Consider the following 18333-nt stretch of genomic DNA (forward strand, 5'->3'; position numbering starts at 1 on the left):
ACACCACACAATATAAATGATCTATAACAAACAATAAAGGACTTAATCACACACAAACTACTATTTTACTCTCTACAAAAATAATAATTATGTAGGAAGTTTAGAAGTTTAAAACCCAGAATTGACCAAAAGTGCACCAAATTCAACACAAATGACTCAATACAGTTAAAGGAGGCCTGCCCAGATATTTTAGGATTTGGATATTGTTTTAGTATCGAGTATCAAGATATTTATGGCAGGTATTGTATCGAAGTCATAATTTTGGTATGGTGACAACACTACTGTATGCCAGAGCCACTCTGTTTTCTAGATGTCTAGGTTTGGAGGCTCTACCACCAACAAGTGATGCTGCTCAATGGCATATTAGAAGAGCACATTATCAAGCTCTAGTATGGAGGCAAGCACACATACCAAATCCAGTGTTACTACTAGAAGTAAAATGTTTTTTACTTGTCGGTTGTTGTTGACGGTAGATGCAGTTCTGCATTATTCCCGCTATCTAAGTTCATATGTACTGTAGGATATATTCTGAGTTAAAGGTTATCTGTGCAACTTGTTATTGTGATGAAATGCATTAAACGGCACATGAGTGCCTCATATGTTAGCAATAAAAATATGGTTGTGTTTTGATTAGAATTTGCTGAGTTTATTACATGTTAACTGTAATCATGTTTCCATTAAATACGTTAATAAACTATAGTATGGCTTCTTTAATGCTCAAACATGTATTTAGAGAACACTTTTATTTGGTTTTAGTGATTACTTTTGAAATTATCCCAATTTAGGGGAAAATAAGCTAAATAAATCGCTATTTTATGTTAAAATGCTTATTATGTGGCTTAGAACTCAGAATTGAGCTTGGTAAACAAAATATTCAGAATCAGCACCCTCAAATTAGGTAAGAAGGGTGGTTTACCAACTTTTCCTCAAATTTGCCATCAGAAGTTCTCTTCTGTGAAGCTGCTCTCCCTCTATAGAACATTTGCCTGTTGATGGGTATCATACTCCATGCCACCCATGTTATTTGTCTAAAAATGATTTGGTCTAATGCAAAAATCGTACATAACTTTTTGTATATAGATATCGCTAATTAAGTTATAATCTCTTATTATAAACCTCATAAGACCTAATTTGAAAAGCATGCTCCGAGTTGTCTCGAACACGGCATCGAACACGTCCTGTTTGCGTTGCACAACAGTTTGCGCATGTGCAACTAGAAAACATGGCTGCGCCCGTCAGATTAGTTTTCCCTGAGACGTTTCCATCGCATATACCTGCTTTGCACGTTCTTATCAATAGGCAGGAGTTCAATAATTTCTTTCCAGGTTGCAAGGACTCGTCGCTGACGTTGTTGTACTCATATTGCAAGTCAAAGCTGGGTATTCTGTTATGTGCTTGTTTTGTATCAGATGAAGAAACGCCGTGGTGTGAGTCACCTGTGGTGTTGCACAACGGTAACAAACTTGCATTAAGAGTTTTTGCAAGTAAATTGTTCTACAAACACCATGGACTTTCGAAGGCATCAAAGGGTGTCGTGCGTCTCTTTCAACCACTGGTGTTAAGTAAAGTTGTTGTAGGCGCGCGTAGTAGACAAAGTTTCAAGTGGGCGACCTCCGACAAGTTCTCAAATGGCTTGCACGTTCTTGCAGCTTGTCAGGACCAGGCGCTTTTGGCCAGACAAGGAGACCCACTGTCGTTACCTTTTCACTCTCTAGTCTTTGATACCACGCAGGGTCGCCATCTGTCTGACTTGGTTGTGCTAGAGTCCAGCCCTGTGACGCAGGGAGTCATTACCGTCAATACAAGTTTGGTGGTTACTGACTGTCGAGACATCAGTCCATATCAGACCTTGAATGAACAGCTGAACCACAATTCTACTCGTAATTTGATGTCTTTGATCGCTTCGGACTTTGCCCATTATGCCAATAGCTTGGGCAGTGGCAACTCTTTACTGGACAATACAGCATTGGTTGGCTCTGGATTCTCTGGTTTTGTGCAGGCACTGGAATGCAGGGTTGAGATCAGAGTTGTTGATATTCTCAACCTCTGCCAGAAAGGTGAAATCATTTTTAGAGAAGGACAACATGCTGGGTTGGACATGGACAACACAATCTTCCTCAGCAAGAATTTGCTGCTTAAACTTGGGTTGTTTAATGGTGAATGGGTTGTGGTGTCTACATTGTGTGCACCCTCTGAAAGGACCAAGGCATCAGTGAATTTAGAGCCAACTCAAAGTCCTGAAAATTCAGAAAACAAGAGAGCCTCTAAAGCCCGACTAGATAAACACCTTGCCTTGGTAGTGGTGGTAGACTTTGCCAAGAGTTTCAACACAGCTATCAGTGACAATGTTGGTGTTATCTCCTTAGTTCATTGGTTTAATCTGACCAGTGGAGAGCCACTTCCTCGGGGCAGCAAGACTGTGAAAATCAAGGTGAGTTTTTATTAAAGCAGGTGGTTAGACCGTGCAATGAAATGAAAATCTTACATTGTTAGTCCTCTGACGCAAACATTAAATATAAGTAATTAATATGTTTGTGTCCTAGAGCCTAATCAGGAAATAACCTAGTGGCCTATGTCTTACTATTTGAAAATATGTCCATTACAAGCAATTTATGCAAGCAGTTTATTTTTCATATCGCATTGCATTTTATTCCTATAGAGATGGAATCCCCTGTCTACTCTTCCAGGACATCAGCTGTCAGAGAGCTCTTCCCGATCAGCCTCACCACCATTTGCCACAGAGCTCCACATTGAGGCAGTCAGATCACCAGGCGTAAGCTTACACAGGCTCTGGGATGCACTTCTCCACCAATATTTTAGTACACCAAGGTTGGTAGCCATGTGCTTCCCTTGTAGCCCAGCCTAGTCCTCAATCAAGCGAACACTCATGTTCACCAGAATATGAGTGTATCATATCATGAATGATTTAGAATTACAGAATAAGGTCATCAATTCTAGAATAATTGTTCTTGTTCAGGCTGGTGTGGCAGGGAGCTGTCTTAAGTGTTCCTACAACTGGACATCCTGAGGTTATTGAGACCTACTATGAGGGAATAACAAGGTAATCCACTTTTTTTTAATTGACATTTGGTAAATACAACTGTACTTTTTGTCAGCCTCTTTTACAAATCTGACACCTACAGGTGGCCAGTCTTGTGCTTTAAAGTGAAGAGAGCATGTGGCACAGCAGACTCAGGACCCTACCTGGCGGATACAACACACTCCCGTCTGTACTTGGTGAGGAGACTCTCTTCCACTACACAAGTTGGGGATTTGGTAGTGCAAGTGACATGAATGTTTGCCAAGTATTTTTGTAAGCATTTCTATCTGCACAGGAGGGCAGCACTAATAGCCCAGCTCCATGGTCTGGCTCAAATGATGCCTCATTCTGGACAAATGTGTCACCTGCTGGGCTGTCAAGCACTGTAGAGCAACTAGTGACCATCATTCATCCCTATATCAGTGAGAGGTTAGTATATTATAGATTAAAGTATTTATTATGTTATTGTGTTATGGTTTGTATAATATTGTTTTATTTTCATTAGGCTGTTGATTAATTTGGCATTATTGTTTATTATTGATATTCTCCTTAATGTAGTCTTACCATGTCATTGTTTTGATTTGATTATTGATTGAATGGACATTATTGTTTTATTATTGCTTTTCCCCTCATTTTCATTGCTTATTTTATTAGGCTATTGATTGAATTGATATTGTTGTTTATTATTACTATACTTATTATATTTTGACCAACATTCTAATCTGTTCCCTGTTCAATTTTAAATATTATGTTGTTTTGTATTTGTGTGTCGCTTTGGACAAAGGCGTCTGCCAAATCCATAACATAACCATAACCATTTATAATTTAGTTATAGATTAAGGTATTTATCATTCAGGCGGGTGGTTATACTACCTCTGTGGGCTTATCTGCAATTCAATTCAACAGAATATTGTTATGTTAAAGGCATTTGGCATCTCTTGTATAAAGCAACTTACAGTTTTTTTTTACAGTTGTAGGCTTTTTAAACTTAATTCTTAACTATTATTTTCAAGTTAAAAATAATAGTTAAGAATTAAGTTTAAAAAAGCCTACAATATCATACATTTTTACTTTTGACATTTTGTTTAATTTTTTTTTTTTATGCCCTTGTGATTAAAAACTGACTTTCCTTAAAACCCCAAAGCTCATCCGCGTTCCAAGGAAGGGGCACCATCTTGCTCAAAGGACCAAATGGTTGTGGCAAAGTCACTGCTGTCCAGGCAGCATGCCGGAGGTTGCACCTGCATCTGCTGAAGGTGATACTGCTGAAACTAGTTCTCTTGTCATTAAAGAGCTGCCGTGTCATGAGGGTATTTTATGCTCTGATTACACCTGGACCGACAGTTTCATATTGTGTTTTGTCAAATTTGTGTCACATCTGTAATAAATCATGTTTTATATTCTTTCTACCTCTTCCCTAATGGTTAACTCCGAACAACCCAAACATGCCACCATTTCCTGTCTCTTCCATTGTGCCCTTGTGCAGTATGATTGTGTCACGCTCTGTGCTGACACTGCAGCTGCCTGTGAGGCCAAGATGAGATCTGCATTTCAGAAGGCGGAACTCCATCAGCCATGTGTCCTTCTGCTCAGGAACGCTCAGCTGCTAGGGCAACCACGGGATGGCACAGAAACGGATGCCAGAGTGCTAGCTGCACTGTGTCAGTTAATAGAGAAGGTCCCGTCCAGGTGAGCTCTATGATAAAACAGCCCAACTTTGCCACTACCACCTGCACAGCCCCATTTGTAGACATTTACTAGGAAAAAACGGTTGTTTACCGTACACTAACATGCAGAAACATTGTATACATAAAAAAACATTTTGTATCTCAAACACACTGCCACATTTATTGGGGTTATGTAAAAACATTAGAAGAGTGATCTTTTCAAAAACCTATACGGTAAATTTGAAAACACCAGCAACCAACTTCCACATCTTACCAAACTAACCACATCTTCCACATCTTACCAAACTAACCACATTACTACAATACTCAGCTGCTCATGCCGGCCTCCAACACTGCTGCTTGTTTATCTAACAAGATAACTAAAATATTTTCCAGCAGTACACACTACTAGACCTGAACTAAACATGGTGGAGTGGCTTTTGGGAACTGATGATATCCAAGTCATAGTCAGTTTCAAATCCAGACTCCAAACCTAGCTGTTCTCATGTGCATGTATTAACTGATTTAATGCACTCTACGTTTTATAAAAAACATTTTGGTAGTTCTTTTATTTGTTCATTGGTGAGACACTTTAAATTGCCAATGTGTATGAATTGGGCTTAGAATATAAATAAATGCGCCTTGCGCTGCCTTGCCTTAATTATTGACATGTCTGCCTCTTGCCTCAATGACAGGGTCATAGTGGTAGCCACTGTGAGTAACACAAAGGAGCTCTCCTCAGGTATGCTGGCAGTGTTTGTCCACCAGGTAGTGATCAAGCGCCCGACAGAGGAACAGAGACGAGCCCTGCTAAGCATGCTCAGTGAGGGCCTTCCCTTGGGCAAGAATGTCAACCTGAGCAAGCTGGCTCGGCAGACTGTGGTGAGACAGATTCATTTTTATTACAATACTTTCTACCATTCACTGATTTGCCTAAAGGCTATTAGAACCATTTTTAATTCTATACTGTACACAAGGTGTACAATTCATATTCTACACCAGTGTTACACATTTTTTCTTTAGGCTTATTTAATCCCCCAAAATTTGAAATAAGATCTCACTTTTTTTTCTTAAGAATTAGAAGAAAAAGAGAGTATGTTGAGATCTTAATTTCTCAGCTGCGAAATAGCCCAAGCTGCTAGGTTGGAGAATCAGGTGATACCTCAGTATGAGCTAGTTAATTTCTTGTGAGACAAAGAAAAGACATATCCGAGACCACATTTTTCTTTGGGAATTAGTGGTTCAGGGAGGAACCGCAGTAGTTATGTGAGCAGGGAACTCAGCACAAGTGTTCTGTGCAGCCTGTTTGATAGTATGTATTTGAGTGTCTGAATGTGAGACATTCACTGCACAGAGTTTGAGGTGTGTACCAGTAAATGAAATCAGCTGACAGGTACTCTATTCCTCTCCTAGGGATTTGTCCTTGGAGACCTTTGTGCGTTATTGACTCTGGCTGGAAAAGTTGCACACAAAAGGATTCTGAAAACAAGGTTTGAGTTCAGTTTACTCTCCTTTGGCCACTACCCCAATTCAACATATTTAGATATGTTTTAACTTAAGGTTCATCTGATTTTCTGTGCTGTTGTAATGCTTAATGCGGTATTCTGTAGCATGGACACAGGACTTGTGTTAAGTCTGTATATAATTGTTATTGCTTGAGGTAATTGTACATCATTAATGGTGATTAGCTGGCTGTCCTGTAGCTTTCCTGGAGGACTGAGTTTGCAGCAGGAGGAGGACCTGTGTGCGTCAGGAGTGATTGTCCAGGCTGAGGACTTCAGTGTGGCTCTGGACACTTTGCAAGAGATGCACTCGCAGGCCCTCGGGGCCCCAAAGGTGAGAGGCTTCAGGTTGGGGACATATTTTGGCATTTTTCAAATTGGCCTCCATTTATGAAGTGCACTGAGAATAATAATAATAATAATAATAATAATAAGTTTATTTTATATAGCGCCTTTCTCAAACCCAAGGTTGCTTGACATAGTAGGAAGGCAGGGAAACACAATAACAAACAAACAAAACAATACAACAGAGACAAGTGGGGTATACTACGAAGCATGTTAGACATATCTAGGCTATGTAGACATATTGAGGCTTGACAAAGCCTTGACTCAGGGGTATACGTTAAGTGATACTACGATAGCAGTTATGTGATATATTTGTCAGCTCAGATCTGTGCACGTTCTCGGTGTTGGGATGACGTTGGCCAATCGTGAAATGTGGAGACGCACAAGACCGCCTCTATTTAAAAACAATTACTTCCGCATTCATGAGCGATAGCTTAATCTACACTGCGGTAATTTTTTGTGTCTAACCTATAACATCAAATAAATCAATTGTCATCAGTTGTTGTATGGTATGCACGTCCATAGTGGGATATTTGCACGCACAGCACTATTAAAGCGCATTCGAGATCCAAAATGTTAGTAGAGGCAGAGCTCCACCTGTAAGATATATGACAGAATCCTACACGTGGGATAACTTAGTTTTTCAAGACAATTGATTGGTCAGTGAGCGGTAGATTACACGATTTGAGCTATAACTTAGCACATAACCTCCTCCCGACCAGGTTTGGTTGACAGCATAAGATACCATGGTGATATAGCGACACTAAAATAGATCCACTTTCGTGTCACAGCATACCCTGGCTTTGAGCGCAACATACCTCGCTAACCCACTAATCGAGATTCATAGTATACCCCAAAGGGCAGGGAAACACAATAACAAACAAACAAACAAAACAATACAACAAAGACAAGTTATCTGTATGGAACTATGTGTTGGGTGTGGAGGAGAAGTGATCATTAAACAGAAAGGTCTTGAGATGTGCTTTGAAGAAAGGAAGAGAAGGACAGGCACGAAGGGGTTGGGGGAGGGAGTTCCAGAGTTTGGGGGCCAAGGCACTGAAGGACCTGCCACCCAGGGTGGAGAGTCTGGAGCGGGGGATAGCCAAGAGGTTTTGGTCAGAGGATCTGAGTGAGCGGGAAGGAGTGTAAGGGGTCAGGAGGTCGCAGATGTAGGGGGGAGCAAGGTTGTGGAGGGCTTTGAAGGTGAGTAGTAGTACTTTGTATTTGATCCGGGACGGAACTGGTAGCCAATAGAGTGGATGGAGAATGCTCAATGCAGTCTAGCATTGATGGGTAAGATCTAGTCCTCACTCTTCTCCCTGCTCTCAGATCCCCTCTGTCAGATGGCAGGACGTCGGGGGCCTTCAGCAGGTGAAGAAGGACATCCTGGACACCATTCAGCTCCCTCTGGAACACCCCGAACTGGCAGCCATGGGCCTGAAGAGATCTGGGCTGCTGCTGTATGGACCACCTGGTACTGGCAAAACTCTGCTGGCCAAAGCAGTGGCCACAGAATGCTCTTTGACTTTCCTGAGGTAAACTACCACATTGGACATTGACTGACTATTGAAAGACTGTTGGACATGCCATAAGAATAAGTCAGTCTAGAAAGAAGAGGGCAAATACAGACATTCTATTACTATTACCAGTACTAGACTATCCAAACTAGTAAGGAATAGGTATCAAAACCAGCTTTAATTGATGGGTATAATTGACCATTAGGCTTTAAATGATAATTCCAAATTAGTTAGGGAATAGGCATCAAAACAAGCTTTAATAGTCATTGTAGCAGCCTCTGACACTGATTTTAGTGATTATAAACAACATTCCTAATAGTTTGGCCTTATGCCCATCACTGCACCCATGCCATTTTCAATACAGTCCCTTGCTATTGCCTATTAAACCATGCTAGCTGGTTAGCATGCTAACTTTTCAGACATGATGTGAAATCAACCAGATATTTATGTCAGATAAATATCTGCATGTAAGAGAAAGCCAATGTTCAACTGATGTTGCTAGGGGAGAGTGGGGTGTGTCACACAGTCATTGGACAGTTCAGTACAGAAAGAAAAAGCAAGTGTCCAACTCTGCTTTGAGAAATAAAAAGAGGGAAAAAAAAACTTAAATAGAATTCATCTGATGAGAACAATTGGTTCTGCTTTGACTAGTGTGGAACTTCAAACAGCTGGTCAAAGAAGACTTGGGCTCAATGTGTGAGATAAACAAAATGGCTCATGCTTCATGCAGGCTACCTCAGGAAAGGCAATTCATGTTTTGACAGAGCAATTATTTCAGATAATGCTGAGAGACCATATTCAACTTAAGATCTTAAACATTTGTTTCATCTTACATGCAGACACTTATCTGACATAAACTTGCTCTTCTGATGTCTGACTTTGCTATTTTAGTGTAAAGGGACCCGAGTTACTCAACATGTATGTGGGACAGAGTGAGGAGAATGTCAGAGAGGGTAAGTATGGCTGTGTTGGCTTGTCCTGAGAATATCATCTTATCTTAGATATAACTAGATAATACATTCACACCTGTAGGGTTTGGCATGAAAAACATGTCCCAAAGTTTTAATTTTCACAAATTAAATCCATTTATCCATTTCATATGAACAACAAATTTGATTGTTAAACATCACATAAATCTCTCTTTCATCTCTCTCTCTCTCTCTCTCTCTCTCTCTCTCTCTCTCTCTCTCTCTCTCTCTCTCTGCCTCATCTCATCCTCCTCTCAGTGTTTGCTTCAGCCCGTGGTGCAGCTCCTTGCATAATATTCTTTGATGAGTTGGACTCACTGGCTCCCAACAGAGGCAGAAGTGGAGACTCGGGAGGTGTGATGGACAGGTAAAAGTTTTTTAACATTTGGTCACCTCCATACCCGTGTATAGCTACCTAAACAAGTTCTGGGGTTCTGATAGCTGAGCCTGAGGTGCATAATGTATGCTCTATATGTATACATGGCTTTGGCACTGAGCTTGATGACTGTTCACAACCTCTATAGGATGTAGGAGTTGTGAAATGTGAAGCAGAAGCGTGACACCGTGTCCAAGCTACATGCAATGCAAGTGACTGTTGTGTAGCATTGAAGTCTCGCTGTCCACACTGAATCTGTTCAATAGGACCTTCTATTGCTTCATATTTCTCGTTCAAAATAGCAGAACAACGTGACAAACTGAAAGAAAATAGAGATGTGGCATCCAACAAGCGTTCTGCTCAAAACGTCACACTGCACAGCACCATGTGTCTGCAGTTAAGACATTCCAATACAGTACCGAAGCCATTACGTAGCGTTGTCAAGGCAGCAATTTCTCTGGCTCTAAACATACCAATCGCTAGAGGTGACCATAGCGGTGGCTTTCTTAATCTATTTAAATGTTTTGGCAATGTTTTTAAGACGTTAGTACATCTTTATTACACTTTGGGAATCACATAATACAACACATATTAACGCCAACACAATCAAATGTGTTTTAGCATGGGCTTCCTCCGTAGAAGAGATCAGCATTTAACTTCACAGCCTGCACTTTTGTTCTGAGTACACAGCATGACAGATCTGGTCTTGAGCAAACCCAGCCAAGGGTCTACAGTCGGATGATGATGATCTCCCTTCAAACTTTCAACTGTGTTTGACTTTGTTTTTTGTTTGTTTGTTTGTTTTGGCAGGGTTGTGTCTCAGTTGCTTGCAGAGCTTGATGGCCTCCACTCCACTGGTGATGTTTTTGTGATTGGAGCAACCAATCGTCCGGACTTGCTCGACCAGTCCCTGCTCAGACCTGGAAGGTTGGCACTTCTTAGACCTTAGACATAGTATATCCACTATATTAAAATACCTCATACTTATTTTTGTCCTAGCACAGATGTTTTCCACATGAATTGTTCTTTGTATTTCAGGATGTATGTGTACCTATAAAGATGCTAAATGAAAATAATTTTATCTGGCACACAAAGTTATAACATCTTAACTAACACTAGCCTGACGAGCCAGACCCACATTTAAAATGTACTGGGTCTGGGCACTCACCGTTCGCAGTGCTCAGTCCGAGGGGCGGGGTCTTTCAAATTTCCTCTGCACGCAATAGGACAGCGTTGAGTCCCATGCGTTTTCCTACCAGCGGAGCTAGTTGGCTAGTTCAAACTTTTGCCATCTTAAAACAAGCTTAACTCGTGTCACACTGTTGGCCAACAGCAACATCCATCTTCTTTGTTTTCAAGTAGCAGGGAATTCAAGCCAAACCGTTCCCACTCTGCCATCAATCATTATGTTAAGCCCGCCTAACGACTCTATACACGATTTGATTGGCCTGATAGAAGTTTAATTTTTTAAGCTCACAAGCCAACAGAGAGTTGCTAGACTAGCCCTGGAAGCAAATGTAATTTGCTGCCGCTAGGGTGCGTCTAGATTTCTAGGCTAAACTAACACATAACAAGTTATGAAACTGATAAAAGTTATCAATATTTAGCCAATAATTTGTACAAGGAGGAGGGACGTACTGTTTGCAAGGCCATAGCTGATAGTTTGGCTTTGACTTAAAATGTAGTTGCTTTGTAAGCACTGCTATTTCATTCAAATAATCCATGTTGCTTGTCCATTCTTGTTTTATGATCCTTTTATTAGCTGATCTCGTTATCTAGTGTCCGTTCTCATGTTGTGTTATTTTGTCCCGTTTTTTAGATTTGATAAACTCGTATATGTTGGGATCAATGACAACAAGGACTCACAGTTGCAAGTTCTAAAGGCCATCACAAGAAAGTAAGTGTGTGAAGTATGCGTGTGATGGGGTGTCCTGTCCATCCCTGCTGTTGTGTTTACCTGTCTAAAACAACGTTGCCTTCTTTGTGTGCGGTCAGGTTCAGATTGGAGCCTGGAGTGAGCCTTGCGGAAGTGGTGGCACGTTGCCCACCTCAGATGACCGGAGCAGACCTCTATGCACTCTGCTCTGATGCTATGATGGCTGCTGTGAAGAGGAAGATTCAATGCATCAGTGAAGGTGGGTTCCTTGAGAGATTAGACAACCGGTGTGAGCGCAGGGGGCCGTTGATGTGCTGGGGTAAATGTGCTTATGCTAAGAGATTAAATTATTCTGTTAATCTTCATGTAAATAAAATATAATGTAATGGTATGCTTACAGAAAGATTTTTTTCAGGTGTGTTTTGTACTTAAGAATCATACGTGTCATTTATGCTTATTTATTGATTGATTAATGATAATAGATTCTGCAACTTTAAACTCCAAAACCTGCCCTGATGCTGCAAAAGACCTCAATGTAGTACAAGGAAGTAGTTTTAATCACAGCGCTCCTCTGTTTAGGCGCTCAATTCAATTGGTACTTCTGACTGTAGCACAGAACAACAAACACAAAATCTATTAATAATATATAAAATGTCTTCTACAAGAGAATTTCAGAGAATGATGGAGTAAAGTCTTCTCTGCTTTAGTTTTCTTCCCTCCTTCAGTTTGTTTTTCATCATGACCTCGTGTACACCCTCTGTGTCTCTCCCATTTCCTCTGCTCCTTCAAGGCCTGGAGGCAGAGGACGGAGAGCTGTTGCTCTCAGCGGAGGATTTCCAGCAGGCTTTATGCAACATACAGCCGTCCGTGTCTGAACAGGAGCTACTCAAGTACAAACTTATCCAGCAGAAGCTCAATACAAAGTAACCCCACCAATTACACTTGGGCTCTTACACCATCCAACTCAGGCACTTCATTCCCAGAAAATAACCCACAACTCACACAAATCTAACACATACATGTATTTACAGTGCCATGACATTAAACTTTACACTGCTGCCATAACCTCAATCATATGACTGCATACACATCAAGTCAATGTAATTTCAGCATTGTCATTAGACATTTCAATGACCAAACAGTTTGTAAACATGCTTGTGTCATGTACAAATATTTGTTTTCAGACTTCTTTCTGCATACTGTATTTGGTCACACTTTATATTAAGCACATTCATTGACTAGTGATTTAATGTGGCAGGTTTCAAAAAGTGAATCTTGAAGTGTACTTGTGAATACAGGATATCATGCCTGTTTAAAATGCACTACAGCTTCCTTTTGCAGTTTCGTTTAGGTGTAATACCAAGCTGTTTAAACAGTGTGGTCTATTCAATTAGATTTGTAGGTGTAGTACCAAGCTGTTTAAACAGTGTGGTCAATTCACTTAGATCTTTGTGGTCTATTTCACCTACAGTATGCTGTGATATGGATCACAAAGGACAAAAGGACAAATTAATATAAAGTGTTACCAAGTTTATTTAATGTAATGTTGTAAATAATGTCTAAAAATGTAAATTCAGAGAAGTACTACTGGAAGTTTAAATTACTTTGCACCTGCCATCACATGGTAGCTCAAAATAAAAGATGAAGACACAGTGAACACAAAAAACAATCTTTTTATGGTATAAAATTTCTCATGTGTAAACTTTCAACCTGTGCAAGCTTTTCAATTCTTGGTGCTCATTAGCACAAAACTCTGAGCACTTGTCCATACTGGGCGTTATAGCATAAACCTCTTTTCCTTCTGTAAATTCAACTGAAATAAAATTAATGATGTCAAATTAACCTTATTATTGTTCCTGTCACCTACACAATAATACTAAGATCTAATTATCGGGTAAATGGCACAATTTGTCTTACATATTCCAATTGAAATGATTACAGTTCAATTTAAATTTCTACCATGACATGGTGTCTGCGCACTACTAAGAGTCAAGCATAATTCTGCATTGATGTTGTAATGCTTTAATGTTCAATTATCTCTCTGCTTTGTGCTTACTTTGCCAGATTCATGTGTCACAATTGTTTTGGTTGACAGCTTTAGTTGACTTCCATGATGTACTGTTTACGTGCTACTAGCCCGATGGATGAGTGCTGTTTTTTTGTTTTTTTTTTCAGCTGTTTTGATATTTTTTTTCCTCCATGCACTCAAACACAGTCACTTTGAACAAATCAGAAAAAAAGAGAAATGCTCTGACCAGAAAAACTATGGACCAGAGAACACAGGCATAGAAGTCATTTGGCTAAACAATTCCAAGTGCTCAAATGTCACTTGAAATGTAAATAATGTACAGACACACTCATGGAAGGATAATGAACCATAACAGATGTGTATTTTAAAGAAAGGAGATGTACTGTACAGATGGCCTTTAGAAAGGATTAGAGTTTGGGTAAGTACATCTCCATTAATCAGGAGGTTTGGATTTCTGTGGTCGATCCCTTGTTTTCACATGTTTCACTGCCCTCTGTTGACTTTTGCTTTTAGTTCGTTGAGTCTGCAGAGTTTGAAATCTTAGCTCTTCCGTGTTGTCTTCCATGTTAAATCCAGGCAGGGTCAGTCTTCGGGCCAAGATCTCAAGTGAAATGTGGCATTCGATTGCAGGTTCTGCAAGACAAATTAAAGTTTGCTAATTTTTTAATAGATGAATTTGTTGTTTTGTTGTTATACAAAAACTGATCACTGGTCAGTCCACCTATGTTTCAACTTGGATATTCAAAATACATATTGCAGTGCCATTTTTCCCCAAGACTCAGGCCACCACTTCTAAGTTCTAACCTAATTAACTCCCAAATGCTTTTACAGTTGTGCGGTTTCTTTTTCTTCTCAGATTTGTGGAATTTGTGCAGTATCCTTCTTCTGAAGTCACAGCACCACCACTTTGGTGTAATATTTTGGGAGTCTCACATGCAACATGTAGCCATATTTACCGCTTACGTGGCCTTTGCTACTTTGGTACGCTTCATCCTTTTCCTCCGCATGAGCGTCACCTGAGGCCTCTTCAAGCCCGCGATGAGCAGCAGCAGTCTGGGCCGGGACTTGGTGAGCCAGCTTCTCAGTAGCGTGCCCTTAGGAAACCTTTACAGGGCACATGGGGGTCATGCATCAGATGCCACTCATATTTGTTGCAGGATAATTCAGTTAAGGTTATTCATTTTGTTCATGTGGAGGTAACGTAACATAGTGGTTGTTTATAGCCAACAAACATAATCTCTCAAGCATGGTTTGTACAAGGAAATATTTCAAATCTAACAAAAAGAAAAATGTCTCTAGAAAATATCCTAACCTAACAAATACTCATTTTATGTTCAATAAGTGCATTTATGTTTCATCTTGCTGAAAAAATATGTAGTCAGTGAGATAAACAAGGAACAGAATATGAGCAAGCTCTTGGGAGCAGTACAAACCATTCTTGTTGGACTTGCTTGAATGCACAGATGTAGATAAGTTAAAACTATCGCATTTCATTTTCTGCATACACATGTTTCACAAATAACCAGGCAATCACTTGTGCAGAGTTTGTGCACCATTGATTATTATTATTGGTAACTGGAGTCTAGTTGGTGACTTGGTGTTGAATTGGGGACAATAGCATCTTTCACCTCTTTCTTCTTCCTGTTTTTACTCATTTCATCATTGCACACCATGGCCATTTACATTGCCTGGTTATTTGATGTGGAAATAGATCTGGCATCTCAACAATGACCATATACTATGTCTCTGCAATCAGAAATCATTACTCATACCATTAATTCACATGCTAGGGTTGTCATTCATATCTGAAAATCTTGACATGCCCCACACACTCTAACTTGATGTCATTAAACTCAAATAATACCGTCTGTCAGTGTTCTGAGCAGAGGAGTCTGGAATGTGCTGTCCTATACAATACAGGCTTGAACCTCATGATCTCAATCTACTCTTGAGGGAAGGGCAAGATCCACAACTGTAGTTGATTATACGTCTGCTTACAGCCATAGACAAAATGATAGTCTTTGTCAATTCATTTTTTAACTTAATCACCCTTTCTATTGTCACCAGATTTGACTTGTAATTTATTCACACAGCTTGATAAAGTGCGCCCAGCAGACATGTTTCTGATCACATATCACAAAGATGTTAACTCTATTAAAAAAACAAACTTTCCACATCCTCTCATCAGCTTTTTCACCAAACTGCTATTTTTTCCTCTCCAAACGACTCTTTGTATGAAGATGAAAACCATCTTCATAGACTTGCTAACCAAGGAACTCTATAAGCAGATCACCTCACGCCAACATACACGAATGACACTCAAAGGGCCCCTAATCCAGTGAAATGGAATCCCCACCCATCCAACAAAAACAGAAATCCGAACTGTACCTCAACCAGTAACACTCCTCACCGAAGCACCATAGCAACAGATTTAGCCTCTGGAAAAGCGACACCTTCAGACACAGAGTTCACATTCTAGGCCTGTTGGTTCGCGGGCAGATGGGCCATCCGTCTGCAGCGCTGGACCCGCCACTGGCGTTTTTATAGATGTCCGAGGTCTCATAGCGCCACTGAGTTCTGACTGCTGAGCACCATGGAAAATATAACACCTCTCAATTGTTCGACTTCTGCTTGCCGAGCACTGCCCTACTGGCCGGAGAGAGATCTAGCAATGTTTAGATGTGCTAGGACCTTGCTGAGGCCATTGTTGTCCCTGCAGGGGCTTGATGTGAAATGTACCGAAAGCAACATTGTTTGTTTTGCTGCCTGTTTTTTTTTTTTCTGTTTTTCTTTTTTTCTTCTCTCGCTCTGTGCTGCCTTTTATGAGTGTCAGTGGAGGACAAAATAAGGTCAGATCAAAGTTAGCCTAAAGTTTTGTTGATGGTTGTATTTAATGGAAAATTCAATCCATCCTCAGGTACTACTTTTCTCTTATCCAGTTGAAAATATAATTCCTGGTGGGGTTTGATGAGACCCTCACTGTCTTTATTCTGGCCTTAGTCTTCTCCTCATCACGGATCAGGATGTTATTAAGAACAATTCAGTGTTTATTGGGCTCTCCACCCCAACCCGCTTTATTATCATTAAATCATCCAGTTGTGAGGACACCACAATATTAACATTTGAATCTTCAGTTGATTTTGTTAAATCTGCCAATCCAAAAGTGAGCTCCTTTGGCTACCATTAAGCCTGGATCAAATCCTACATATACAACACCAGTGCATCTCCAGGCTTTCTAATGACTCTCAAAAGTCAGGAATTCCACAGGTTGTCACAGTCCCTTTTAAGTTTTCTCCTCCGTGGCCGGCTTGGAATGACCGGTCAAAGATGGGTGATCATGTGGCTTGCTCCCTAAAGACCTTCACTCTAAAAACAGTCTGACCAGCAGGCATTTAATGCACATTAACTATAGCAATACATTAGTGTCTTATCATATTGTTGGCTACAGATAGCTGGTTTTACATTCAAAAGGGCAAAGACTGGCGGCTTCACTGAAATAAATAGTACCGATACCTCCACTCCATTCCCTGTCGTCTTCATGAGTTTCCAATTAGCTTAGTTTCCAAAAACCTTTGTACAATTGAAACACAAACACGTTTGACTTCTAAAATGCATTCTTGGCATTTCGCCACAACTCGAGCCCTAAATATTTCTGTAAATTAATTCCAGAAAAGCACATTTAATATTTGTTAAATAGCACACAAAACAACCCTGCCAATATTAGAACTCAAATACACACTCAAAACATTAAACTTTTTCCAAAAAAAAAAAAAAAAAAAAATCATGCCCCATAGTTATTGAAGCACTTATCTTGAAAGAAGAGAGATCAGCCCTTACCAATTGACCCCGCACATTTGTCAGGTTATGCCCCCCGCTTCCCCGCAAAGGTACATATATGATCCCTTAACAGAGTTTTTTACGCCCCGCACTAGAAAGTTCAACCAGGATGCAAAAACAAATCTGTTAAATAATAGGAGGCCGTGAACTCCCTGGGCGGGCATGTGGGGGAGGGGGGAGGGGGGACACACAGGGAGGGGGGCTTTTTAAAAGGAGGGTCCACTCAGCACTTCTCACTGACGAGGGCAACGGATGATCCTGTCTGCCTAGCCAATCCCAGTGGCTGGTGATGTGGTTTCTATGACATCCGGCACATCACATATATAAAAAGGTCCCTGCACTTTGAACAATACAAGTAGAGGTCAGTCAAGTATTTCTGGCACAGATATGGGAAAACAGGATAAACCTACCAAATACACACAAACAGCTCCCTGATACCCACTCCCTGTTTGTGAAGCCTTCAGTCACTCAAATAGTATCCCTCATTTTCAAACACATTCCACTAGATTTCAGATGAAATGTCAGTCAGCAGTCTCTATATTTACATTCTCTTATTCTCAATCTTCTTTCTGTGTTGTCTTTGAAGAGAGTTGAGCAAAGCTCAAATGCTGGGCGTACACAGTGGGGATGGGAACAGACTGCAGAGTGCATGTTCTGACGGGGGAGCCACGGCCCTCTAAAGTCAGTGAAATGTGCTTAATGTGTAAAGATGGAGCATCCATATGTAATGAGGGGAGGGGGAGAGAGACCACTCCGTTCTGTTTGAGAGACTTTTTCCTGCATAAGCACTGCAGAGGTGATCTGGGAGAGGAGAGGAAATGGAGAGGAAACTGAAGAGTGAGGGAGGGGAGGAGAGGAGGAGTGAGTAAGAAAGGGAGGGAGGAGAAGAGGCACCCCAGCACTGCATTGCAGGAGGGAGCCTGGATGGTTAAGGGGAGGTGCAGTGTGGTTTGCAAAGGGAATCCCTAATAAATCAGCAGCCTTCTCTGATAAAGAGAAAGACACATACATTAGGCAGAATCTAACCAAAACCTGCTATCAGCACACAGAATTGGTACTGTATGTGCGAGACCTTGGATCAGGTATGAGTCACTTGTTTTGGTAGGCGTTAGCTGTTCAAAAATCTGGCAAGAATGTTGAACCATGCTGCACACTAATTAGTATGTAAACCTAGAC

General features: G+C 40.6%; 1 protein-coding gene across 2 annotated transcripts; it reads left to right on the forward strand.

Moving 5' to 3' along the window:
• Positions 1-1186: 1186 nt before the first annotated feature.
• Positions 1187-13133, forward strand: pex6 (peroxisomal biogenesis factor 6). Of its 2 annotated transcripts, none has more exons than XM_042104838.1 (17): positions 1187-2431; positions 2660-2829; positions 2978-3061; positions 3144-3237; positions 3336-3469; positions 4185-4296; positions 4527-4729; positions 5403-5589; positions 6121-6197; positions 6396-6543; positions 7884-8089; positions 8963-9024; positions 9298-9406; positions 10226-10342; positions 11235-11312; positions 11411-11550; positions 12082-13133. In XM_042104838.1, the coding sequence occupies exons 1-17, from the start codon at positions 1223-1225 to the stop codon at positions 12216-12218; spliced, it is 3267 nt and encodes a 1088-aa protein (XP_041960772.1). In that variant the 5' UTR covers positions 1187-1222; the 3' UTR covers positions 12219-13133. The 2 variants fall into 2 exon arrangements, with proteins under 2 accessions (XP_041960772.1, XP_041960773.1); XM_042104839.1 differs by having other exon boundaries at positions 6411-6543.
• Positions 13134-18333: the final 5200 nt, after the last annotated feature.

This window comes from Alosa sapidissima, chromosome 9, assembly GCF_018492685.1.
Source record: "Alosa sapidissima isolate fAloSap1 chromosome 9, fAloSap1.pri, whole genome shotgun sequence".
Taxonomy (NCBI): domain Eukaryota; kingdom Metazoa; phylum Chordata; class Actinopteri; order Clupeiformes; family Clupeidae; genus Alosa; species Alosa sapidissima.